Source organism: Pseudophryne corroboree, chromosome 3, assembly GCF_028390025.1.
Source record: "Pseudophryne corroboree isolate aPseCor3 chromosome 3, aPseCor3.hap2, whole genome shotgun sequence".
NCBI classification, from domain to species: Eukaryota; Metazoa; Chordata; class Amphibia; order Anura; family Myobatrachidae; genus Pseudophryne; species Pseudophryne corroboree.
The window spans coordinates 205,273,808-205,300,347 of NC_086446.1; the positions used below are offsets into that span (position 1 = coordinate 205,273,808).

The 26,540-nt window shown below is 44.4% G+C and overlaps 2 protein-coding genes across 8 annotated transcripts in view; one reads left to right on the plus strand and one right to left on the minus strand.

Annotated features, from left to right (window-relative positions):
- On the plus strand, window positions 1–25,616 carry C3H10orf105 (chromosome 3 C10orf105 homolog). 3 transcript variants are annotated; one of them, XM_063963426.1, is made up of 2 exons: window positions 1–245; window positions 23,766–25,616. In XM_063963426.1, the coding sequence occupies exon 2, from the start codon at window positions 23,771–23,773 to the stop codon at window positions 24,203–24,205; it is 435 nt and encodes a 144-aa protein (XP_063819496.1). In that variant the 5' UTR covers window positions 1–245; window positions 23,766–23,770; the 3' UTR covers window positions 24,206–25,616. The 3 variants fall into 3 exon arrangements, with proteins under 3 accessions (XP_063819496.1, XP_063819498.1, XP_063819497.1); XM_063963428.1 differs by lacking the exon at window positions 1–245 and adding an exon at window positions 1,109–1,174; XM_063963427.1 differs by lacking the exon at window positions 1–245 and adding an exon at window positions 1,552–1,657.
- CDH23 (cadherin related 23) overlaps window positions 1–26,540 on the minus strand; it is a 1,868,204-nt gene that overhangs the window by 347,127 nt on the left and 1,494,537 nt on the right. The gene's annotated exons all lie outside the window — the stretch shown is intronic.

Genomic DNA, 26,540 nt, shown 5'->3' on the forward strand with positions numbered 1-26,540 from the left:
CCTATGACTGTGGTTGGAACTAGTGATAACGAGATATTTAAGGAGCATTTGCAATTTGTTTCCATAAGTTTTACTTTCTCTCCTTTGTCTGCATCACCCTCTGCCCTCTCCTCCCTCTTGCTGCCTCTGTCTTTCCATCCTCCCCCCAGCAAAGTGCATCCAAGTTTGAGAAAAACAGACATCCAGCAGTGACCAACAGAATCATGAGAGAACGGACGACTGGATAAGAGAAAACCTACAATCAGGTATGAAAACGTGGTTTCTACCTCTCATGGTATTTCTAGTGCTGTTTCAGTTGGGTTCAATAGTTAATGCAATATATTAGATGCACTTGAAGTGAAACTCGCTGCAACCTGCTAAGAGAAGGATTCCACAGAATAGTATAGTCTGCTGCATCTCACTCTTCATATCAGGGAGCTCACAACCCATAATATGAGGCATTGATGTCAGGCTATGTATAGATTTTTTACTTATAAATCTATGGATATTTACTGACAGCTATAATTTTATGCTATCACCTTATGCTGCAATATAAAACAAATATCTAAAAAAATATATATCAAGATTTGCTAAAAGGGACTGCATGCATTACTGCAGCATCAGGATATATATGTATATTTGTATCTATTTCTTCTTAAGAATGGGGGAAATGTGGCGTTAGATTCTAATGGTGTTGAATGTACTGACAATTAGAAGCCCATGTCACACTGACAAGGAGGTGATTGCCACATGTTGCAATATTTGAAAATTAGCCAAATGTGATGCCTGTAATCACTTCCAGGTCTCGGGGTGACATCTCATCTGTGTGTCACAGCTTTCCTGCTTCCTACAGTATGTCTCACAATAGTGCACATGCAGCTTAAACAGAACTAGAAGATAATTTGCTATTGCCAATACTGAATCATTTGCTTCTAACAAGTGCTTGGCACCTGCAGTTACATATGCAACTCCTATATATATCCATTATCTAACACAGGCATTCCTAACCTCTGTAATCAAGGCACACGGACAGTGCAGGTTTTAGTGATATCCAGGCTTTAGCACAGATGGTTAAATCAAAATAACTGAGGTACTAATTCATTCACCTGTTCTCAAGCATGGATATCACTAAAACCTGGACTGTTAATGTGCCTTGAGGACAGAGGTTGAGAATGCCTGATCTAACTTTTACAAAGTTAGTAGATTATCATTTACTAATATTACAGACCTATCATTAGCTCTGATGCTGGCTATGATGGGACAGCATTGCTGTTTATTATTCACTCTGACTCACTCTCTCCACATCTCTATCCTGTCTCTGGCTCTCCCCATCCACCCCCTTTCCTCTTATCCATCTCTCTCTCTCTCTCTCTCTCTCTCTCTCTCGCACTGTTGCCTAGTTTCTGTTTCCTCTCCTGCCCCAGGTTATCACCTATACTTTTCTCTTTTGCCTTCCCTTTTTTCTGATTAAGTGCAAGTAGCTTGATCATCGATATGACCAATATATTGTTATATCTACTACATCTGAATATGGAGCTCATAAAAAACTGATGTTGGGAGCCCAATGTTGGTCTCTACATCAGCCCCGAGGCAACACAAGTGTAGAAAGACTGCAGAGACTCCAGTCAGTGCAGAGAGACTTGTGCCTGACCTGCCAACCTCCTCAGTGTAGCCAAAGGTGGGTTAAGGTTGATCTGTAAGATGAGGTGTGATTGCTGTCAGGGGAGGTGGGAATTGGGACTGGATATGTGATCATTTAGCTTTGAGTAAAGGTGGCAGGGGGCTGTGTCCTGTCAGGAAGTCAGTGCGAGCTGTGATTGGAGGTGGCAATGGGCTTTGACCTGTCAGGAAGGTAGCAAGAGCTGTGAGGGGAGATAGCAGGGGACTGTGTCCTGTCAGGCAGCCAGTGAGAGCTATGAGGAGATATGGCAGGGGGTTTTGTCTTAACAAGCAGCCAGTGAGAGCTTTGAAGGGAGAGGAGAGATGGCAGGAAGCTGGGTCCTGTCAGGCAGCCAGTGAAAGCTGAGAAGGGAGCTGGCAGGGAGCGGTGTCATTGATATAATAATGTCGGGAGCCTAAAATGTGTCCCTACTGCAGCCCTGAGGCAATGCAAGTGTAAAGAGACTGCAGAGATTCCAGTCAGTGTAGCGAGACATGTCTGCCTGCAGACTCCTGTGTGTGGACTAGCGAAGCAGCTGAAGGTGGGTTCAGGCTGGGCTGTAAGAGGAGGTGGGATTACCGTCCGTTGTCAGGAGAGGTGGGAATTGGGCCTGGACATGTGACCATTTAGCTGTGAGGAAAGGTGGCAGGGGGCAGCCAGCGAGAGCAGTGAAAGTAGATAGCAGGGGACTCTATCCTCTCAGACAGCCAGTGAAAGCTGTGAGGGGAGGTAACAGTGGGCTTTGACCTGTCAGGAAGCTAGCGAGAGCTATGAAGGGAGATAGCAGGGGTCTTTGTCCTGTCAGGAAGCCAGTGAGAGCTGTAAGCTGATGTGGCAGGAGGCTGTGTCCTGTCTGGCTCAGACAAACATTGCGACCATTATAAAATAGATAATGTTTTGAACCCCTTGGTCCATGTTTGAATGGTAGCCAATTGCAGTGTATGATATGGTGCACATTTAGAATTTAGCTTTTATTCATAAATAAACCTTACAAATGTTTTGTATGATTTATGAAAGCTTAGCAATTACCTGACACTTGCGATAAAATGTTTTTCGCATAGTGACTTTTGAAATATGTAAATGTCCAGAATCTAGAAAGTCACCCATGATTAGTGTACTACAACAGTTACTTATCTGAATTTTCTAATTTTCCAAAATAAATGAATCTATATAAATATAACTGCTTGTCTAAAAGGAGGAGGTTATTATATGGCAGAGCCAACACATTTATTAGGAAACAAAAAAATAGGCGACATACCTACTACAAAGAAAGCCGTCCAAGGGTGAAATCTGTGATGACTTTCAGACATATAAGTGATCATGACAAATAACAAAATATAGACCTTCCGAATTCCCAAATAGGACAGGACAGCAGCACTAACAGTGGCAGAACAGAACCGAAGGCAGCAATAAATGTCCAATCAACCAAGTACATGTAATAGTGAAGCAGTTAATAAAAATACTACTAGTAAAATAAACACATACTGAAAGCCCATATTCGGGTTCCTCCACATCCCAAACACATGCATAATATTAAAAGTGATGTTGAATAACACAACTTACAGCTGGCATATATTTCAAAAGAGAAAAGCAAAAACTAGAAACGTGCCATGGAACCACTTACTTTGAGTTAGTGAAGCTATTTTTGCCAGTGCCGTAACTAGGCATTTTAGCGCTGTGTGTAAGAAACGATAGTGGTGGCGCCCCCCCCCCCCCCAATGTAAGATAGGGGCAGTGCGCGCCGTAGGCGTGCAAAAAATATATAGGGGCGTGGCTTAATGGGGAAGGGGCGTGGCCACAAAATAATAGCAATTAATACTACGGTGCACAGTAGTCTACATTATTCAAATTACGCTGCACAGTAGCGCCACTACACCAGGTAGAGCCCCTTTTATACATTACAATAGACAGCGTCCCCCTTTTTACACATTACAGCAGCCAGTCCCCCTTTTTACACATTGCGGCAGCCAGTCCCCCTTTTTACACATTGCGGCATCCAGGCCCCCTTTTTACACATTACGGCAGCCAGTCCCCCTTTTTACACATTGCGGCAGCCAGTCCCCCTCTTTACACATTGCGGCATCCAGTCCCCCTTTTTACACATTGCGGCAGCCAGTCCCCATTTTTACACATTGCGGCATCCAGGACCCCTTTTTACACATTACGGCAGCCAGGCCCCCTCTTTACACATTACGGCAGCCAGTCCTCCTTTTTACACACTGCGGCATCCAGTCCCCCTTTTTACACATTGCGGCAGCCAGTCCCCATTTTTACACATTGCGGCATCCAGTCCCCCTTTTTACACATTGCGGCATCCAGTCCCCCTTTTTACACATTGCGGCAGCCAGTCCCCATTTTTACACATTGCGGCAGCCAGTCCCCATTTTTACACATTGCGGCATCCAGGACCCCTTTTTACACATTGCGGCAGCCAGGCCTCCTTTTTACACATTGCGGCAGCCGGGACCCCATTTTACACATTGCGGCAGCCGGGACCCCTTTTTACACATTGCGGCAGCCGGGACCCCATTTTACACATTGCGGCAGCCGGGACCCCTTTTTACACATTGCGGCAGCCGGGACCCCTTTTTACACATTGCGGCAGACGAGACCCCATTTTACACATTGCGGCAGACGAGACCCCATTTTACACATTGCGGCAGACGGTGAGAGAGAGAAAGAGAGGGAGGGAGGATATACTTACCTTCTCCCCGCTGACAGGCTCCTCGTGCAGCTTCCTCTCGGTGCAGGCTGTGTGAGGTGAGAAGGAGGAGGAGGGAGGGGGAGCAGTGAGCCGCAGCAGCGCTATTTGATTGGTAGTAAGCGCCGCTGCAGCATCCCCCTCTCCTCCTGTATTGGTTGCCTGGCGCTGCTGTGGATGCTGGGGAACCGCATCCCAGCATCCTTAGCAGCGCCGGGCAGCCAATACAGGAGGAGAGGGGGATGCTGCAGCGGCGCTTACTACCAATCAAATAGCGCTGCTGCGGATCACTGCTCCCCCTCCCTCCTCCTCCTTCTCTCCGCTGCCCGGCGCTGGTCCTCTTCTCCCTACACAGCGGGGCGCACGGCGCAGACTTCGGCGGCATGTAATGAGTCAATTTGACTCATTACATGCCGCTGGCCGTTGCGCCCTCAGGGCAACTGCGCTGTGTGCCAAGCCCCCTTGGCACACACGTAGTTACGGCCCTGATTTTTGCATAAGATATATCGCATGCCATTGATGAAGCTGCTATACATCGCATGCAATATATCGTACGGCATACAATTGTACCATGAGATATATCTGATGGGCTGGATAGAGGGCTATGGGGGCTGGGAGTGTCCTGAGAATGCCAGTCAAACTTCCCTGTGATACATCGCATGCGATACATCACATGCACAAAAAACACACTTTTTCCATCCGATTCCATCCAATTCCGATATATCATTAGTGCAGCACCAACGACCTAGGGGATCCTATCAGACAGCCACGGGGACGCGCATCAGATTGGATACGATCTAAAACACATACGATTGTACACGATTTCATACAATATATCAGACGGATATATCGGAATTGTATGAAATCGTGTAAAATCGTACCAGTGTATGGGGCCCTTTACAATCTGAAAGCAAATACTGTGGGGGGTAAGACATCCCTAGCACCCCTAGGGGTGGGGGTGGGAAGGGGGTGACATGTAAAAATCCATAGTTTTCGAGCAGAACTCTGGAATGCCTGGAGCAATTTACACAGTGGCACACATGGGTAGGGGCAGAGGCACCCACAGGTAGCGGCAGAGGCACCCACGGGTAGGGGCAGAGGCATACTTTAGTTTTGAAGCTAAGCAAGGAGACCTAGGGTCCTTTGACATAGAGTCAGCCTGCATACCTAACATATTTAACATACAGCGGGCAGAGCTTGGCCTGTCGTCCCAACATTTACAGCACTGAGCAGGGCAGCATCAGAGGCGGGACGGGGCAGAGAAGGAGGCAGATTATTCTCCTCAGCACCAGCATTTTTACAGCATCAACCTGGGGAAGCCCAGAGGTACGACCTGACAAAGATTGGCAATATTCTTTTAATTTTGTAGCGAATTTAACCGTATTCAGCTAGTATGCTTATAGAAGTGCAATTAAAATTCTCTGTTTAAGCAATGATAAAAGTGGATGGAACTATTCATACTACAGTATATTATATGGCTACTGTGATTTTTTTCTAACCTATGAAATTGATAAATATGCTCTTTGTATAATTGATGTACTTTAACACATGTATTTGTTATTTCTCAGAACCTAAACAAATGATATGCTTGTACAGGTTGGTAATTAGAGCAATGATGTGGTTATTTGCCTTAAAGGGTGTGCCATGATACCACACATTTCAAACCAAACCTGCCTTGATGCACTTTTGAAATATATGCCAGGGCTTACTGCGCATGTGCAGAGAACATGGTACAGGTCTCCGGGAACATGGATTGGCATGGGTTTTTTGTTCCTGGTAATTTTTCCAATGCTAAACCGGCCACAGCACCATATTCCTGGTGAATTGTGCGGCGTCTCTGATACGGGTTTCCGGCGAGGTAAATATAAATACATAGGTACAGGGTGTGGATGTGGCCCCCTGTACCCTTTGTAGCTGTGCCACTGGTATGACTTATGGTCAACTGTGTGGCCAGCTGGGAGGCTTGTCACCATCATTCTGTCATGATGATGGGCCTATTTTTATGTGGGGGCCTGGGGCTTTAGTCCCATTCGCCCCAATGTTAATCTGGCCTTGTGTGTAAATTCTACATGTTTGAGTCTACCTTAAACAGAATATAGGGGGTAATCCAGTAGAGCACTTTCTAACTCAATAATCCATCTATTCTCTGTACAAAATAAACATACTGTAGATAACAGGAAGTAATTCAGACACAATACATTCTAGTGCTAGCAAAAAAGTGCATCATTTACAAAAAGAGTTGTTTGAAAGTGATAGTAGGAAATTGTTCATATAGGAAATTAATTAGTAATGTCCCTTCTGTTATACCGACAGACCTTTAGGTGAATTAAAAAGCTGTAAATTGTTACATTAAATTCCTGTAACTGTCTTGATCACACACTAACACTTTTTCTGGAGAAAGCTGGCTGCTAAATGGACATCATGCCAGCAGATGGCGTACTATGCTAGTTTTCCAACAATTTTCTAAAATAACTTCCTTATGAACACAGGACTGCAACACTGTGATTCTTCACTATGCTTTAGTAAATGCAATCTAATGATAGCATGAAATGCTGCTCCAGAACATTGTGAATTAGAGATTTATTTTTCAAGAAGGTCTGATATTGGTAATAAGGCCAATTTATTTATACCACTTTTCAACTAAAATTCTGTGTCAGACACATGATTTTGAACACAGTTACAACCCAGGCCAGACCCTGTTTAAGATGCACTTTTGACACTGCATCCATGTGCAGTGTTTTTGTTCTGCCTGCACTTCGAAGTAACATCATCTAAAAGCACTGGGGATCCAGCTCTCCCTATGCTTTTAAAGGGACCCGGGTTGGATGACCCAGGTCACGCGTTTAATCGTCCCTGTTCCCCAGGTACCTTTTAGCTACCCAGGTCAGATTTCCAGGACAGGGACTCAGATTATTTTTCAGGGACCATCTCCCACTGAGACGCGACCCGGGTTATTGCGGCAATGGAGAAAGGGTATTATTTTTCACAGAATTAATAATTTTTTAAATCAGTTACAAACAGATATAGTGTTTTTTTAACAACTCGCAACTATGTTACATAAGCTCATTGGCCAGAAATACTTACTACACATGAGTTTTATCACCAGTAGAAAGCCTTTAATTTATTTAGCGTAATTAAGATAAAGGGGTATATTCAATTAGCAGCGATAACGGACTTTTCGCGCGAAAAACCGGACTTTTCCCGCGAAACGCAATTACAGCCTATTCAATTATCCTGGAAAATTTATCGGTGATCATTTTTTCACTAATTTCACTTCACCTTCTCTGAAGCAGGTGAAAAGTTGGGAAGTCACTATTTTAAGGTACAAATGTTTGGATATGGTACAGAACTCCTGGGACACCCCCCTTAATGACTAATTAGGCACGTTGAGGTTTTTACTTATTTTTAATTGGCCAATAATGACATGTCATTTTTGGGGTGAAAAAGTACAAAGTGATGGAAATTGGGGTTCAAGGTATGGGACAGGTATATTGCGGTGCTTTATGAGTGGGACAGGTGTTTTTAGGCTTGCAGATGGGAGTAATCGGTCAGTTTCCACTTTTTTTTAAAGTACCCTAAAATGACCCAAATATATACTTATACCCATTTTCATGTACCCCAAATTTAATGAGAGCATTTATTTTGCTAAAAAAAACTTGCTTTCTGTCATTTTTAAAAAAATGCATATAACAGCCATTTCACACAATTTAAGTCCCCCAAAACTCTCTAATGTGATCTCTAATACACTTCTCTTCTGTTTTCCTATGTTAGTTTAGCATTTTTGGGGGTACAGGCTGATTTCCCCATTTTCACCTGCACTTTTCAGTGCACCTATTCATTGAATAGGTCGAAAAACGGAGCGTTTTCGCTGCAATTTTCGCCCGATTGCCGTGAAAAAATTTCGGGCGGAAAATTGCCGCGAATTTGCGGATAATTTAATACCCTAGTAACTCTATCATCTGCTCCTAGGGGCCATTTTATAAATAGGGAAAAAACTCCTTTACGGTATTTTGAATCACCTATGTCATAGGTTCTCAAACTCAGTCATCAGGACCCCCACACAGTGCATGTTTTCCAGGTCTCCTCACAGAATCACGAGCGAAATAAGTAGCTCCAAATGTGTCAGTGAGTAATGAACACACCTGTGCACCTGCTGGGTGACTTGCAAAACATGAACTGTTTGGGGTTCCGAGGGCAGAGTTTGAGAACCACTGACCTACGAAAAGGACTGACACCACATGTCTAATAATTACTATTGATTATAAAAATATAAATCTGGTAGATATCTTTTTAAACAAACACAAAAATTAACACATTACCAGAAAATAAACACAACTGTACAAGGCAAAAAATGTGCGGTAGTTAGAAAATGCCATTTACAGTAATATATCTACTGTATACTTTTATATGTGCAGGCTTGTATAATGCTCTCAACTTCAAGTGCAGACTAGGGCTTGCAGAGCAACACACAATCCTTCTGGCTTTGTATAGGAAGCACACTATTACTCAGCTGCCAGAGTGAATTAAGTAATTAAAATTATTATTAAAGTCACAAAGTTATTATTATTTTTTTAATGCTACAGGGGCGATATATAAAATATGATAGGTTCCTATGGAATACAAAACAATTGTGCACATAGGACCTAATATGGAGGTTCTCTTCCAAAATTGTTTTTTTTAATATATCAATAGCACCAAAGGTTTGTTGTTTTTATACTTGTATTCCCTGCATCTGTTTACTGAAGCATACTGACTGCTCTGGGCCAAGGTAAGTGGTAAAAAGCTCACTCACATGGAAACCCAGCAGGAATCGAGCTCTCCTACGTCACTGCATTCTAATCACACTACCTATATCAATGAACAATGAATGAATTCACATTATCAAGCTGGTAGAGAAATAAAATGTAAGGCGGGCCTATGGTACAATATCCATACCTCCCAACTGTCCTGATTTTCGCGGGACAGTCCCGTTTTTTAGGGACTGTCCCACCCGTGGGCAGCAGTGTCCAGCGGTGGGGGGGAGGGGCGGCAGTTGGGAGGCTCCTGCACTCGCTGCTAGCAGAAATATTCAGTGCAGACAGACGGAGAAAGGGCATGTCAGCAGCTCACAGAGCGCTGGGCATGCCCCCTCAGTGACGAAAATGGGAGCGTGGCTCGCGATCGCCGGTCCTCCCGCAAAGCTACGGCCCCTTTTCATAGGCCACGTCCTCTTTTCGGGAGCGCGAGCGGCTTCGCCGCGTGTGTGTCCCATTTCATAGGAGGACAAAGTTGGGAGGTATGCAATATCTGCAATAAAAATCATAAAAAAGTGAAATGTTTACAGCAGGGTTGGCAAAACCGAGATCTACCAATAGTTCATGTTTTCCAGGCCTCCTGGAGATCTGTAGAATTATCAGTTAGGAATGAATGCAGCACATCTTAATTAGTAATGACTACACCTGTGCACCAGCTAGGTGGTCTGGAAAATGTTTACTGTTGGGAGATCTCGAGGACTGGTTTGGCCAGCCCTGATTTACAGTGTACAGAAGAATCTTCATCTCCCAATGGTTTCACAGCTTTGTGAGAAGGTAACATGAAAACGGGTATGAGACTCAGAGTCGACAGTGTCTAGGTCAACACCTATTGGTCGACAGTGGCTAGGTTGACACTAGAAATAGGTCGACACCGCCATTAGGTCGACATGAACAAGGTCAACATGAAAAATGTTGACATGAGTTTTTCATATATTTTTTGGTGTCGCTTTCTTCGGAAAAGGACCGGGAACCCCAATTAGTGCACCGTGTCCCCTCATATGGCTCGCTTCGCTCATCATGCTTCGGGCAAGGTTACCGTTCCCAATCGTAGTCCACGTGGATCGTAAGGTATGAAAAAGTTCAAAAAAAAAAGAAAAAAGTGAAAAACTCATGTCAACCTTTCTGCATTTCGACCATGTTCACGCCGACTTACTTCTAGTGTCGACCTATTCACTTTCAACCAAAGGGTGTCAACCTAAGTGGTGTCGACCCAGAGTCCGGAGACCCATGGAAACACCTCTGCATTTTATTCCAGTGCTCCTTCCTCCAGCACTCTTCTTAAAGCACCTGTCAATGTCAGTCCCACCACTGGCTGGTACACCTATTCACTGCTACTCTGCTATATATGGAACACATCTCCCACCTGTGCCACTCAGCATAGCAGGACAAATCAAATCTGAACTCTTTGGCACAGTTAGGTTATAAACAAAGCAGGGTCATATTTACAATGAGGCAAACAGAGCTCCAGCTTCAGGCCTTTACATAAAAATTGGCCCATTATCATGTCAGCACGATGATGACCAGCTGCGTGGCTTATTAAAATAGTTTTTCTAGTTTTCTCACAAAATTATAAAATGTTTGTATTTTTATGCATTTATGGAGACATTGGGGCTGAATGCTGATAGGGTAGGGTGTATAGATGCCCACATGACTTAGGCCACGCCGACACAGCACTGGTCAAACCTCCTGCCCGTCTCAGTATAGGCCCCTTAATATTTTCAGCCTCAGGCCCATGTAGCCCTTACTTCGGACCTTACACAAAGTTAACAAGAGCTCTATAAACAACCAAACCCATCCAATATTACAAAAAAAATACTTGATGGGGTGGGGGAGTGGTGCTAGGGGGGCATGTGTCCCGGGTGGAGGATTTGAGGGGGCACAGGACCCCTTTCTTCTCCCTAAGGCCGGATTTAACGGGCACACCCAGGACTTTCACAGAGTCCTGCAAGACCGATACACCACAGACAGCGGCAGTGCAGCACCATGCCGGCGTGAACTCCTCCACTGCACCAGAATACTAGGTACCACAGCTGAAGTGCTGCCTGCCTAACCTGTACAGTGCGGCAGTTGAAGTGTAGGGATGCAGATCCCTAAGGTAGTAGTGAGTGAAGCAGAGCATGGGATGCCGTGTCTTTAATCAGAAAACTGTGGGGGTAATTGAGACCTGACCCCTGGGCTGCTAAATTTGTTGTCTTTCGTTCATATAGTCGCTGCCCATGGGGAGTGTATATTTGCCCATGTAAGTGTGCGATCGCATGTGTACGCCCTCAGTCAGCATACAGCTGCAAATCTGTTCACACCTTACTCACCATAGAATGTTTCTACCAGCGTGTGCAGTCTGTGCACAGCCCAGCACTTACTAGTACACTGCGCTGAGAACAGGCTGATCGGGTCCGGAGCTGACTTCACTTACCCTTCCTAAAACAGTTGGGAACGCCTGCAATTTCCCTGACACTCCCTGAAAATGGTCAGTTACCACCCACAAGCGGCCTCTTCCTGTCAGTCAGCATGCGAATGGCTGTGCAATTGAAATTTTCGCACAAGCCTGTCGCTGCTCTGCGATGCCTGTTGTGTGGTGACGTGCGTGCACATTGCGGTGCATGCGCAATCTATTGATAATCGCCCACACAGCAGCGATCAGGTCTGAATCGGGCCGTGTTTGTTTACAATTAGTGACTTGCTGCATGCACATGACTGCCAAAGAGATCGAACTATCCTAGTTACATAAAGGGGGGGGGGGGGAGTTATGTGAGGGGGGTAATGGTGAGGGGTGATGTGATCAGAATAATGGTGACTGGTGATGTGAAGAGGGTAATGGTGTGGGGGTTGATGTGAGGAGGATAATGGAGAGGGGTGATATGAGGAGGATAATGCTGAGGGAGTGGATGTGAGGAGGGTAATGGTTGGGGGGATGGATGTGATTAGGATAATGGTGACTAGTGATGTGAGGAGGATAATGGTGAGGGGGTGGATGTGAGGAGGATACAGATAAGGGGCTGGATGTGAGGAGGGTAATTGTGAGAGGGGTGGATGTGAGGAGGGTACTAGTGAGGGGGTGGGTGTGAGGAGGTAATTGTGAGGGGGTGGATGTAAGGAGGGTACTGGTGAGGGGTGATGTAAGGAGTGTACAGGTGAGGGGTGATGTGATCAGGATAATGGTGAGGTGGTGGATGTGAGGAGGAAAATGATGAGAGGGTGGATGTGAGGAGGGTAATGGTGAGGCGGGTGGATGTGAGGAGGGTAATGGTGAGGCGGGTGGATGTGAGGAGGGTAGTGGTAAGGTGGGTGGATGTGAGGAGGGTAATGATGAGGGGGGTGGATGTGAGGAGGGTAATGGTGAGGGGTGATGTGATCAAAATAATGGTGAGGGGTGATGTGAGGAGGATAATGGTGAGGGGGTAGAAGTGAGGAGGGTAATGGTTGGGGTGGTGGATGTGATTAGGATAATGGTGACTGGTGATGTGAGGAGGATAAAGATGTGGGACTGGATGTGAGGAGGGTAATGGTGAGGGGGTGGATGTGAGGAGGGTACTGGTGAGGGGGTGGATGTGAGGAGGGTACTGGTGAGGGGACTGGATGTGAGGAGGGTAATGGTGAGGGGGTGGATGTGAGGAGGGTACTGGTGAGGGGGCTGGATGTGAGGAGGGTAGTGATGAGTGGGTGGATGTGGGGAGGGTAATGATGAGGGTGGTGGATGTGAGGAGGGTAATGGTGAGGGGTGATGTGATGAGGATAATGGTGAGGGGGTGTTGTGATGAGAGAGTGCAGGCATTGGAGAGGAGAGATCAGGTGTTGCTGACAGGGTACAGGTATTTAGTGGGTGCTCTCACTGGATGGGTGCAAGTGAACTTTTTTGCAGAGACCCATTGATAGCCACTGGACAAGCAACCCTGATACCAAATGAAGGGAAGGGGGGGCGGGGGACGCCAATTTACAGTCTTGCCCTGGGTGACAAAATTCCTAGCTTTGGCTCTGCCCAGCATGCGTAGAAACTCTTGCTGCTGTTATACTGTATTGTATATGGTAGCATAATATTCTCCTTAGCTTTGCAGAGAGGATATCTAAAAAAAAATCAATTTCAAGCTGTGTTAGTGATAGGTATATTGAGGATAGAACGAAGCCAAATTCAGTTTGTCATTCCAAGACCGCCCCAGCTTGGAATTGATTTTCTACATTTTGCTTCGTCAAAGCACATTGTTCTGTTTATTCATGGAGAAATCAATGCTTTGATTTGTGTGTGCAAAAGGCCTGTTAGAAACCCAACAGTTGAGTGCCATTAAAGAAAAGGAAAAAGCAAAGAAAAAGTAAAAGAGCGATGCCAGTGACATGCAATGTAGCACATTCACACTTCAGATCAGTGGACCCACTGAGCAATCTCTGTATACATGTCGCAATACTGTATTGAAGCCTTCTGCTTGATGACACTAACATCTCATATTATTAACAAGTCATTTGCTTGTTGCATCTTTCAGACAAGAATCCAACAAAGTCTATTCAACTGTTGCTAAACAACAGCCTTCTACTTCTGATCCATCTCAGGCAGAGGACGACGTTCTGTCTGCCTGATTCAGAGATGACCGCAGTGTCAATTCTGTATGCAGTGGAACATTGTTTTACTATTGATCATGTGTTCCGGTTATGAACTTGCGATGGGGTTTACAGTGAGGATTTATGTGCAAAATGATAGACATTTAGGGATCAACTGTGGGAGGTAACAGTGGAGTGGCAACTGTTTCTGGGGTGTGTGTCAGAGCTTGTGACTAATGATGACCATGCTGAGCGACCAGCAGCATAACAGGGCAGCAGTGCATCCTGCGAGGACCCCGCCCCCTGAGCACAAAATATTATGACATTGGCCCTCATTCTGAGTTGATTGCTCGCTGCCGTTTTTTGCAGCGCAGCGATCAGGTTACTACTGCGCATGTGTTTGCACCGCAATGTGCACGCACGTCGTACAGGTACAAACAGCATCGTTGCTGAGCAATGCTTCTAGCGACAAATCCATTCGCACAACCGATCGCAAGGAGATTGACAGAAAGAGGGCGTCTGTGGGTGTCAACTGACCATTTTCTGGGAGTGTTTGGAAAAACGCAGGCGTGTCCAGGCGTTTGCAGGGCGGGTGTCTGATGTCAATTCCGGGACTGGACAGGCTGAAGTGATTGCAGCGGCTGAGTAAGTTCAGACCTACTCAGAAACTGAAAAAAAAACGTTTTTGTCCCGCTCGGCTGCACATGCGATCGCACCCTTGCAAAGCGAAAATACACTCCCCCGTGGGCGGCGACTATCTGATCGCTGCTCTGCAAAAAATAGCTATTGAGCGATCAACTCGGAATGAGGGCCATTGTGCAGTGGGGACAAAGAGCCAGCACTGGGAGCTGCACCACTGCTCGGAGCATCCTGATGACGCTCTGTGTAGTAGTTTAGACTGCAGGGTGCATATCTGCAGCATCCACAGGATGCTCCAGGCAGTACTGCAGCAATGATGCTGGCTGTAGGGTGCTGTTCTATGTACCCTGTTAGCCAGAAGCAAGGGGTAGCAAAGAGTTGCCCCCAAAGCCCTGCACTCTCTGCGGTACCACCACTCACACACCCCTAATTAGGGTCCTGTGGCAACCATAATGGTCGATGATTGTCTGATGTGCATCTTTGTATGCAAGTCAGTTCGGTGGTGTGGCCAGTGGGCATCTCAATACAAATCCCGGTAGCTGTGACATTTGCAGATTTTGGCACAGCCGCTGCATACATATTCACAGCTGCGGTAGTATTAGCCTACATCTCTGAGTCAGGCCCTGTATGTGCAGGAAGCAGAGCCTCTACATATAGTACTGTACTTATTAACTGTAAATAATACAGTAAATTTAGAGCAGAAGCAAGCAAATCACCCTTGGTAATTACTCAGAGATAATTCTCTTCAGGACTGGCGGTACCATTAGGTAGTATATGGTAAATTAAGGTGCATATTTTCCAAAGCTTTAACTATATTAGCTATTGCAGCCTATAGGGTATGATACTCATCCTCTGGATGTCTTTCCAGCATCCTGTGCCGTCACATACAGTATGCAGCCCACTGGCACTTGCACATTAGGCATGCTGCGCCTGAACTTGGCACTAGCTACTGTGTAGCACTTTATCTGGCACAGGCTGTTATCAGAGCCGCTGTCCCAACAAGAGACATTTGATAAACGTCAAACTAAAATACTCTATTTATGGCATGATATGCAGCAATAAGAAAGTATACTTAACGGCGGAACTGTTCTGATATTGATACATTGGTCCCCTTAGACATAATTTTCTGGTGGTATCATTTGAGCTGTGTACAATTTTGCTGCGCATGTATACAGTGATAATGTTATCATTAGGCAATCCAAAGAGACCTCCTAGAGCACCAGTATTTCAGGGTTACCTAATGTAAACCACTATGGATGGGATGTACAAGTGAAAAAAAATGGTAAAAACTATGAAAACTGCAATTTTCTGAGGTTTGACGCATTACACATATGTGTCAAGCTCCGGAAATCGAAACTTTCCAACGCTCGTACCCAGTACGTAACGTCATCTATAGTATGTAAATAGAGTTTAGAACACCAGCTGGCAGGTAGGACATAACTTGTCTTGGCCTTGGCTATTGTATGTACTCCATGCCCCAGGGTGATGAAAACAAGGCCCCAGGGTGATGAAAACAAGGGCTTGTGGATAGAGAATTGCCTTTGAGGCCACTCCCCTTGTTGCAAGGCCACACACTTTTCCAAGAGTGTACACAAAAGAGCCTCCCCCTTCCCTCTTCCCCTGTCATGGTCCTCCCCATGTAATTTTGTTCTAGAACTGCCCCTGCATATAGAAGCCTATGAACTTTTCACCGCAGAATTTCCCTGTGAGGGACCCCCACCCCCGTGGCTTGCACAGGCCTATGACCACGTACGCACAGTAATATTCCCGGGTTATAAACCCGGAAGTTCTGACAACACAAAAGTCAGCTGCTATTGAAAGAGCAGCCCTTTGTATTGTTATTCGCATTTATTCATGCATACGGCATGCATGCGATAAGTGGCAGGATGTGTTAAGGGGGGTACACACGGAGAGATCCGTGCTTAAAATCTAAGCAATCTGTGTATGCGGCCCCGCACATCGCTATCGCCGGTGCTAGATTGAGCCTGCATGCATAAATTACAGCAATGTCACCTATATAATGTTTACTTTTTTCTTGCAGTAAACCTCAGCAAGTACAGGCTGCCTCAGGGTATGAAAATAAAAATACCCACTTACTCATTGGTTGACTAGACCTGCTCATTCCACAGTGCCAAGGCACCCAATGGTAGAGGAAGAACTGATAATTACAGTATTAGTCATCCATTACACAATTACAATACACATCAATAGATAAATGGCAAAACAAATGCACTCACTACAAAACTACAGCACACATCAATTATGTATAATAACATTACACAAAAACTAATCAGCAATCAACATATAACACTAATACAAATCTAATCAAAGCACACATAACAAACAGATCTGATTAACTACTTTTGTATGATAGAGAGACTGTCCCTTACTATGGAGCTTACTTGCCTTTTATTGCTCTGATGAAATCATGAATATCAGCATATAATGGGCCTGATTCTGTGTCGCACACAGAATGCAGATGTTCATGTAGATGCGCAAAATATTCAGAAAGCCTCTATGGTGCATGCATTACCCAGAGGGTGAGCACGAAGGTGCTATTGCAAATGGGTCAGATGGTATGAGAAATAGGGGTATATGCAATTAGCGGCGAATCGCGGCAATTTTTCAGCCGTTTTTTAATTCGACACAATTCGACCGTCTAATTTCGGCAAGTGGGTGCCGAAATTGACCATATTCAATAAAAAACGGATTCGACAGTCCCGCTGACGAAAAACGGCCGATTTGACGGATTTTGTTCCGTTTTTAAACAAACGGGAAAAAAAGGGAAAAAACCCGAAAAAAAATGGCGTGGGGTCCCCCCTCCAAAGCATAACCAGCCTCGGGCTCTTTGAGCTGGTCCTGGTTCTAAAAATCCGGGGGGAAAATGGACAGGGGATCCCCCGTATTTTTAAAACCAGCACCGGGCTCTGCGCCTGGTGCTGGTGCAAAAAATATGGGGGACAAAAAGAGTAGGGGTCCCCCGTATTTTTTACACCAGCATCGGGCTCCACTAGCTGGACAGATAATGCCACAGCCGGGGGTCACTTTTATACAGCGCCCTGCGGCCGTGGCATTAAATATCCAACTAGTCACCCCTGGCCGGGGTACCCTGGGGGAGTGGGGACCCCTTCAATCAAGGGGTCGTCCCCCCAGCCACCCAAGGGCCAGGGGTGAAGCCCGAGGCTGTCCCCCCCATCCAAGGGCTGCGGATGGGGGGCTGATAGCCTTGAGAAAATGACAAGAATATTGTTTTTTTCCTGTAGTACTACAAGTCCCAGCAAGCCTCCCCCGCAAGCTGGTACTTGGAGAACCACAAGTACCATGCGGGAGAAAAACGGGCCCGCTGGTACCTGTAGTACTACTGGAAAAAAAATACCCAAATAAAAACAGGAGACACACACCTTGAGAGTAAAACTTTATTGCACACCTGCCGACACACACATACTTACCTATGTTGACCCGCCGACTGCCACGTCTCCTGATCCGACGATCCGGGGTACCTGTGAATAAAATTATACTCACCTCAATCCAGTGTCCAGATATAAATCCTCGTACTTGGCAAAACAAATAAACGAACACCCGGACCAGCGTACTGAAAGGGGTCCCATGTTGGGTGGCTGGGGGGGGGACCCCTTGATTTAAGGGGTCCCCACTCCCCCAGGATACCCTGGCCAGGGGTGACTAGTTGGATATTTAATGCCACGGCCGCAGGGCGCTGTATAAAAGTGACCCCCGGCTGTGGCATTATCTGTCCAGCTAGTGGAGCCCGATGCTGGTGTAAAAAATACGGGGGACCCCTACTCTTTTTGTTCCCCGTATTTTTTGCACCAGCACCAGGCGCAGAGCCCGGTGCTGGTTTTAAAAAATACGGGGGGATCCCCTGTCCATTTTTCCCCCGGATTTTTAGAACCAGGACCGGCTCGAAGAGCCAGAGGCTGGTTATGCTTTGGAGGGGGGACCCCACGCCATTTTTTTCCGGGATTTTACCATTCCATCTAAAAAACAAAAACAAAAAAAACTATTTTTAAAAATATATAAATAATACTTGTGCCTCCCAAAAAGACAAACCAAATACCTAATCCCTTCTAATATAAATAGATATGCTATTACCAATAAAAAAACACACCAAAAAAAACATGTTTTAATTTTTTTTTATTAGATTCACCCACCAAAGTGTGGCGGATTGAAAATGACGAATTTACGGTCTAAAAGCACTGTTGTCGAATTTCCAAACTTCAATTGAATATACTTTTGACGAATTGCCGCATTTGTACCATTGCAGAAAAGTCGAATTTGACAAATGTCGAATTTCAAAAAGTCGAATTTTGAAAGTCCGTTTTTTTGACGGAAAGTACTGAATTGCATTGTCGAATTTTTTTTTTTGGAGAAAAAGTCCAGTTTTTCGACAAATTCGGGAATTCGACCGTAATTGCATATACCCCATAGAGTGCTAAAGTGATGGGTGTTGCTGGAGAAGACTGGGAGGTGGCTTGAAGTGCACGCAAAAAAATGCCATCTCGATGGGTGTATCATGGGGGTGGTCTTCTGGTTGCCGAAAGTCGGGATCCCGGCGCCAGAATCCCGACACCCGGCATACTGACACATATTCTCCCTCATGGGGGTCCACGACCCCCCTGGAGGGAGAATAAATAGCGTTGCGCGCCACCATGCCCGCAAGGGGTTCATTTGCGCTCGCCACGCTGTTGATATGCCGGCGGTCGTGCTCCCGGCGCCGGTATGCTGGTCGCCGGGAGCCCGGCCGCCGGCATACCATACTACACCCGTATCATGGGGATGTCAGTGAATGCGGCTGTGTTCTCAGATGCATAGCTGCTTTCACAGAGGCCACACAGAGAAACTGCACCTGCCATAGTGCTGGAGCAAGTGCTGATGGTCCGTCAGTGGTGGCATGCTGAGAATCACCGGCGATGTTACAGCATGCAGAGATGCAGAAAGTGGATGTCTTAGTTCCGGCACATTCAGACGCATGCTGGTATACCAGGGGAAGGCGTAATGTAGTAGTTGCATATTATCGCTCCCGCAACTCCACCAACAGACACACGTGTGGATGCAACAGCCTCCAAATGTGAATCAGGCCCAATCATTTATGGACTTCTCTGCAATGTTCTAACATTGGCTACTGCTGGGGATTTCAGACAGCGATATTTGCGTTTGTGGTTAATGAATCGCCAGGGCACTGTATAGTGAGGATTACGAGCATGTATATTGGACTACTCTCATCATACTGTGACTTAGTCCTCGGGCACGTCTGTTATTCCCCATTTACCCAGAGTGGTAACTGACTTTTTTATATTAAACATTGCTGAGATGTGTGTTCTTATTTGTTTGTTTTTTATCTCTGACATAGTAGTTCATCCCTCTGATGATATAAGGTCCGAAGGTCATATATTTTATGTAGTCATTTTAGATAGGATTTTATATTAAATATAAAGTAGTTGTGTCTGTCTTAAGCAGTTTTTTGTTCATGTTACTTATGATGATTAAAACTTATTTTAAGGTACATAATAAGTGCTGGCTTTTTGTTTCTATATGTCACTATAATATGCCAGCTCACTGAAGCTGATTGCTAAGCAGGTGGTACTTAGCAATGGCATGCACCATTGCACATGTGAGTGAGTGGTGACATAATAGAGGCACCTGTACTGGTATATTAGATATGTACATAACCCTACATTAAGCCAGCACTCTGCCCCAATAACATCACCAACCGTCAAACTGACAAGTCTGCCTAGCGTGCCATGCACGCCATCATTGCCAAATGGCGTACTGACTGAACTCCACATCTTGCCGTTTGCAAAAAATATGTTTTCTGGCACTCACTAAATAGGTTACTTATGTACCAGATTAGGGCTAAGGGAATGCTTGCATACAGTAGTTTATAAACTTTTATCCTTGTAACAGCGCCTTAACTGACTCTGAAAAGTGACTGCCCACGTTTTACAACTTCTCTTTAAGTCAATTTACTAAGCAAAACCATGCCTTATAAATGATTGCCGCTTTAAATAAACCCCCAAGATCGTCCGGCATCCTGCAGCTCTGGCAAACTCGTACCCTGTTACATATCCCCCAATACTGTATATCAGATGGTGATGTGCGTCTCCTGGCCTAATGGGACATCCCAGTGAATGCACCTTGCTATTTATTATGTCATTTATTGGTCATGTCACAATTTTTATTTGCTACAAAACAAAACTGACACAGGAAAACGCAGACATACAGTGACTATGATAACCTCGCTTCCTCAGAACACAACACCACAGATAATTACATTTTTACAGGACTTAAGATCACAACACCATCACACCTCTGTTACTTAAAGCACTTCCAGCACTGGCTTCTCATTATCTTTCCCTAATGTATGCAAATCCTCTCACATTCGTTTTGAAGACTCCCTGCTGAGATTATCTGCATTTACGGATAGATATATATATATATATATATATACACACATTCTGAAACTTGAGCAGCTATAGGACACAAGGCCTTCTAGACAGAACTCAGGCCATCACTTTATTACCTGTTTGATTGCTAAAAGGTTTCACTAATCCATGCAGCCGGCTCTCATTGAGGACTATAGCAAGATTTATGCCACTATTGAAAACTTCTGCACTTCCACCAACTAAATGGGTAAGTTTCTAATCTTAAGGGGAAAATACCAAGCAAACTACACGTGACTTATCCCATCGACTTTTCCTCTTTATACTCATTTTATCATGATAAATATAATCATACTAATGAGGTACTGTACGTGAATTCGGAATTGTAGCATTTTGACAACAGTAGATTTAAAACTGAGCCTGTCCTTTATAGACATACTAGGTGGTCTAGCAACTCTCATGAGCAGGACAGTCCAGCTGCACAGGGCCAGATTACCTGAAAGTTAAAACTGATATATACTGTATCTGGTGCGTAGTCACCTGCTATGTGCAGATCTGACTCATTTTGCATTTCCTTCCATTTTTGATAACCCCCACCCCAAAAAAAAACAAAACCAAAAACAGAAAAACACAGTTTTTGTCAGCATTTGCCCTATTTAATCTGACTTTAGTTCAGTTTAGTTGATGTATCAGCAGATGGGGCGACTATCCCCCAAACTTTGCCCTCCTGCTTACATGTGTCAGAATGTTTTTGAGTGCTTGCATAGTAGCTTGTGCAATTGATGCTCAACATTTCATTAGTAACTTGGCTCTTTGGATGGTACTTGTGGGTTGGCATGGTACTGGATATTGTTTATTGCTATTAAAATGGCCTGTTGTTGCTGTTAGTTGTCCCCACTCCACTCCCTTTTTGTTTTTATGACCCTCTTTAGTCTTTTCCTTGTGCTGTAAAACATTTCCATAGAAAAGTTTTTTTTGTTTTTTTAATAGTACTCACAAAGCAAGAGATTTTCAAAAAAAATGGCATCCACTTTTTAGCAGGACACACCACTACATAAAAGCATACCCTCCAACTGTACCTTTTTAGCAGGTACAGTACCTTTTTTTTTATGGTCTGTACCAATTTTTGGCTCTCCAAACTTCCATTGAAAGTATAGGAAAAGGGATGCGGCCACGCCCCCTTTACCTAATTTGTACCGATTTTTGTGTGTAAAATGTTGGAGGCTATGTAAAAGTACTGTACCAAACATCCTTGCAATGGTGGACTCACGTTCACAATGACATATTAAACATAAACAAGTGTAGATATGGGATTGGAAATAAAATCAGGCACTTTATAATTTACAAATAATAAAATTAAAAAAAGTAATGTACCTCTGGCCTCAGCCGCTGCCTTCCACTTTTATATTTACGCCCATTTTCCAGTTGTCTACTTTCGGTCGCAACACTGTGTCTATGGTGCATACATGTTATGCCTTATAATTACGGTGCACACACTGCACGTTAGATGTAGCATGCATGCAAACATGACGACAACTTTTATCAGGTTGTGAATTTATAATAACAGATAATAGGTATGTCAACATTCTGGATGTCGGTATGGACAGGGTGTCTACAGTCACGTCTACATTGGCATAATGTCGACAGTTGGCATGTCTAACATGGGGGATTAGGTTGCACATGCACAGTTTTGCTGGGCAACACTGAGCACTATCAGCACTTGGCTCAGACGCTCCACGGCTGTGTAGCTCAGGTGGCAGCAGTGTACATGGTGCTTAGGTGGGCAGCCATAGAGACACAGACATCGCTGGCGACATTTCAAATGTAGCGCCAGCCAATCTGGGATTGTCAACCGGCAGCCAATCAGGGAAGAAGCAGCAGTAGCGACTCCTGATTGGCTGCCAGACTGTAAGGTCCAATTGGCTGGTGGCCGGCACTACATTTGAAATGCCAGCGGTGCTGTCTGTGTCGCTACCGCTGCCCGCCTAAGCGCCAGGCACACATTACACAAGTACACACTCCCTACTTTCATCTTGTGCTCCCCAAACACCCACCTTCACTGCTCTCTTTTCCCACCCTCCCTCCCTGTTCCCTGCACCCTTCCTCACAGCTTCCTACACCCACCCTCCCTCGCTGCACCGATCCATACTGCTCCCTAACCCCTTCCTCTCTGTTCCCCTCACCCACTGTCACTGCTCCCTGTTACTTGTAATTACAGTTCAATACCGGGACTGAGATTTTTTTTTAATTCACGAATCTGGGTATTACAAAAATAGACTGAGATTGGCCTCTCTACTCCAACCTCTTCAGCCTATGGCAGTGGTTACCATACTTTTTTGAATCATGGAGCCCTAGAGTATTAAAACTTTTTTCTTAGCACTCCTAGGTCAAAAGGGTCTTATTGAGAAAATCAGAGACAAAATATGAAATTAAGTAAATTGTGTTTACAGATGTGTCCCCCTCATTGTGAAAATGAGTCGCGGTCATTGGCGTTTCCATGATGGGTGCACTCAGGGTCCAGTGGGCGTCCACACCGCACACACTGCACCGATATTGTTATATACTTACCTTTCTGGAGTCCCGCGATGGACACTGCAAAAGATTACTCCCAAAATGGCCGTTCCGCAGGCGCAGTAGGAAATTTGTCTCCGCCCAGGCACAATGCCGGAGCCTACGGCACCATTGACAGGAGAGGGCCCACCCGGAGTCTGCATACGGGCCCCCTCCTCTCTTAAAATGTTCCTGGCCGCAGTGCATATATTCGCTGCTGTGATGCATATGCATGCGGCAGGCAGTTATATGCAGAATGAGAAGGGACACATCTGCATGTATCATCCTTAGATTCAGTTATGTGTGGATTGACAGGATTCACTTCTGTTTGTCCACATATTTTATGACTGGACGCCACAAGAACTGGTTTTATCTAATACATTGACCACCAATAATTTGATTATGTCCTGAACCGCCAACCCAAGGCACCCCTGCAAATACCTGTAGGAAAAGCATGTTGAATACGATAGTATAAAAAAAATAGTTACTGGATAGTAATGTCTTTTTCTTTGTTACAGGCAAGATGAACACTGAAAGTGCAGAGAAGTTCAATAATGAAACACTAGGGGGAACCCCTATCTTTGTACTTTTTAATACTACCATGGAGAATATTTCAATTAATAATACGACCAAGATGCCCTTGGATTTTACAGACCCATTACCTATCATCATCTCTCTTGTGTGCATTTTCCTACTCCTTGCCACCTGCCTAATTTTTGTGACATTGTGCAAACCTGCTGCCCTAGACCAGTCTTTACATGGGCCACGGGAATTTATGCCATACCATGTGGAAGATTCAAGTGAACCACAACTAAGACTCTGGAAGAGGTTGGGTTCTCTCAGGCATTCAATCAACAGCTTTAGACGCAGCAGGCCAATCTCTCAGTGCCAAAGGACTTGCCCAAGAATAGCTTCAACCAACCAAGACTGGTCTTTTATGGAGTCCACCAAAATGTGACTGAAAGTTTTTGGTGTACAAAATTACTGCTGTAAGACAAGTCTACAATAAGGATTGCTGGTATTGAATATCTGCAAAATTCAATGTCATACACAAAAACCTGTGACTCTGAACCACTATGTCTCAACAGTCATGCACAAAATTATATAAATATATCATTTATTTCCATGCTCTCCAGATTCAGTGCTGTAATTCTGCTAAGCCTACAAACAAGTTTACAATGCACCTGCTGAGTTTCACTAGTTTTCCAAAAGCAAATAGTTACTTCTTTTCATATAGAAACAATAGTGTGTGAAAGAACACTTCATTGGCAAATTATGTAACACAAAAAAAAACAGTCATCTACATTTCTCTCTAATTGCAGATAATGAAAATGAATATTAACTGGAAGGAAAAGTACATGGTTTTTAAATAATTTCGGCAGGGAAGGGCAACCATCAGCACTTCGGAGGTTAAGCTACAGTTCCATGATTCAGTGTTGGAAGTTTAGTTCATCGACAGCTGAATTGGTGAAGGGAATTGCTGACTTGCCTGCCCTTTCCTGGATTTTGGGGATGTCATAAAAGAAATGTTGTATATTTTTAATTTCAGCAGAAAAACACTAATAAATGGGATGCATGCATGATTTAAGCCTATCTGAATGAATAATTTTCGTGTTTGTTTTTCAGCAATTTTATTATGTTATTTTTGTTTGTTCGGTACATTTTCACATATTTGTAGAATTTGTGTTCTATTTAAATGTTTTGCTCTTATATTCTTTTTTAAATGGAAATATGAAAAGTATTTTGAACTTTTCTTTTTAAATTAAATTATTGAAATTGCTCATTTTGCCAGAACGTTGTCAGTATGATGTATTGCATTTGCACTTGATTACTAACAGCAATCATGATATCTCTTGCAAGTGAAGCAATAAAATGTAATGACTAGTGAGTAATAATAGCAACAAAAAAAAAAACCCTATGGAGTTTATGTATCGAGCAGTGAAAATAGTGGAGAACTGGACCAGTGGAGAAGTTGCCCATAGCAACCAATTAGCTTTGAGGTAACATTTATCAAGTACACTCTATAAAATGGTAGGCAGTTGCCGATTGGTTGCTATGGGCAATTTCTCCACTGGTCCAATTCAATAATCTCTACTCTTTTCACTGCTTGAGACATCAACCTCTTTGTGTTATGAGACTGTGTATGAATGTTACATTTTGTAAGACTGTAATATAATCTTGCAAACTGTATGAAGTTAATGGCTACATAAAGCTGCAGTTTGTACATGTGCTAAGAGAAAAAAATAGCACAAGTTGAAACTGCAACATTAATCTTGTTTTGATGTAGTGTACTTATGATACTGTTTTTTTAAATATATTTTTTATCATGAAATAAACTGAAAAATATTTTCCCTGGATTGTCAAAACAATTTGCTTTATGCCTTAACTGCCTATATGAGCACATAGAAAGGGTATAGGAGAGGAAAGTAGACTACAAAGGTGATGTTTATTTAGGAGAGAAATAAATGAGAACTACTAGACCCTCCACCCCACCCCTTTCCCCATACTGATGGTAAGTATGCAAAGTATACTCCATTTCTAGTACTTAGCATGTACATCCTGTTAGGATAATAAATATCAAAAAATGATCTGAAATCTGGTGGCAACTATACGATGGTGGAACAGTGCATCACGCAGCCCCACAGTAGAAATTAGGCAGGAGGCTCAGTGATGCTTTATGACTTTGCAAGCCCTTTGCTCTGTTCTCAAACAGTATAGGAGGGGGTCATCTCTGAACATGAGGGGTCCAGTGCGTGTGCACAGTGTACGTGTGCTACTCCAAAAATGAACCCACTATACAGTTTCCAGAATAAAGGCCTCAGAGTGTGCTGCTGGCACTTGAGGGTGGAGCTTCTGTAAAGGGGAGATTCTGCATTTCCAGGCCCTTTAAGACTACTATACAATGTAAGCCACGATTTGATTGCTAGTACAATGACTTACATTCGTCTAGTATATTAACCATCAGGGGCATATTATGAGAGGAGGGGGCCAGTGTGCAATCTCCGTCCGGGCCCTCTCCTCTCTAGCTGGCGCTAGACTCGGTAGTCTCTTGAGTTGTGCCAGAGCCTACTGCGAATGGCTGGCTGCCATTTTCCTGGAGATTTTTCTAATGCTCATGTGTAGAACGCAGTGATTTGTGCATTGCCAATGCAGGGTTCCGTAGAGGTAAGTATTCTAGAACATAGAAGCTGGGTGCGAGGTTTGGGCCCCCCTGTACTCCCACTGTATTATTATTAAAGATACCCCACTGTTAACCAGTATGTAGCCAATATACTGTATAACCCAGTGACCAC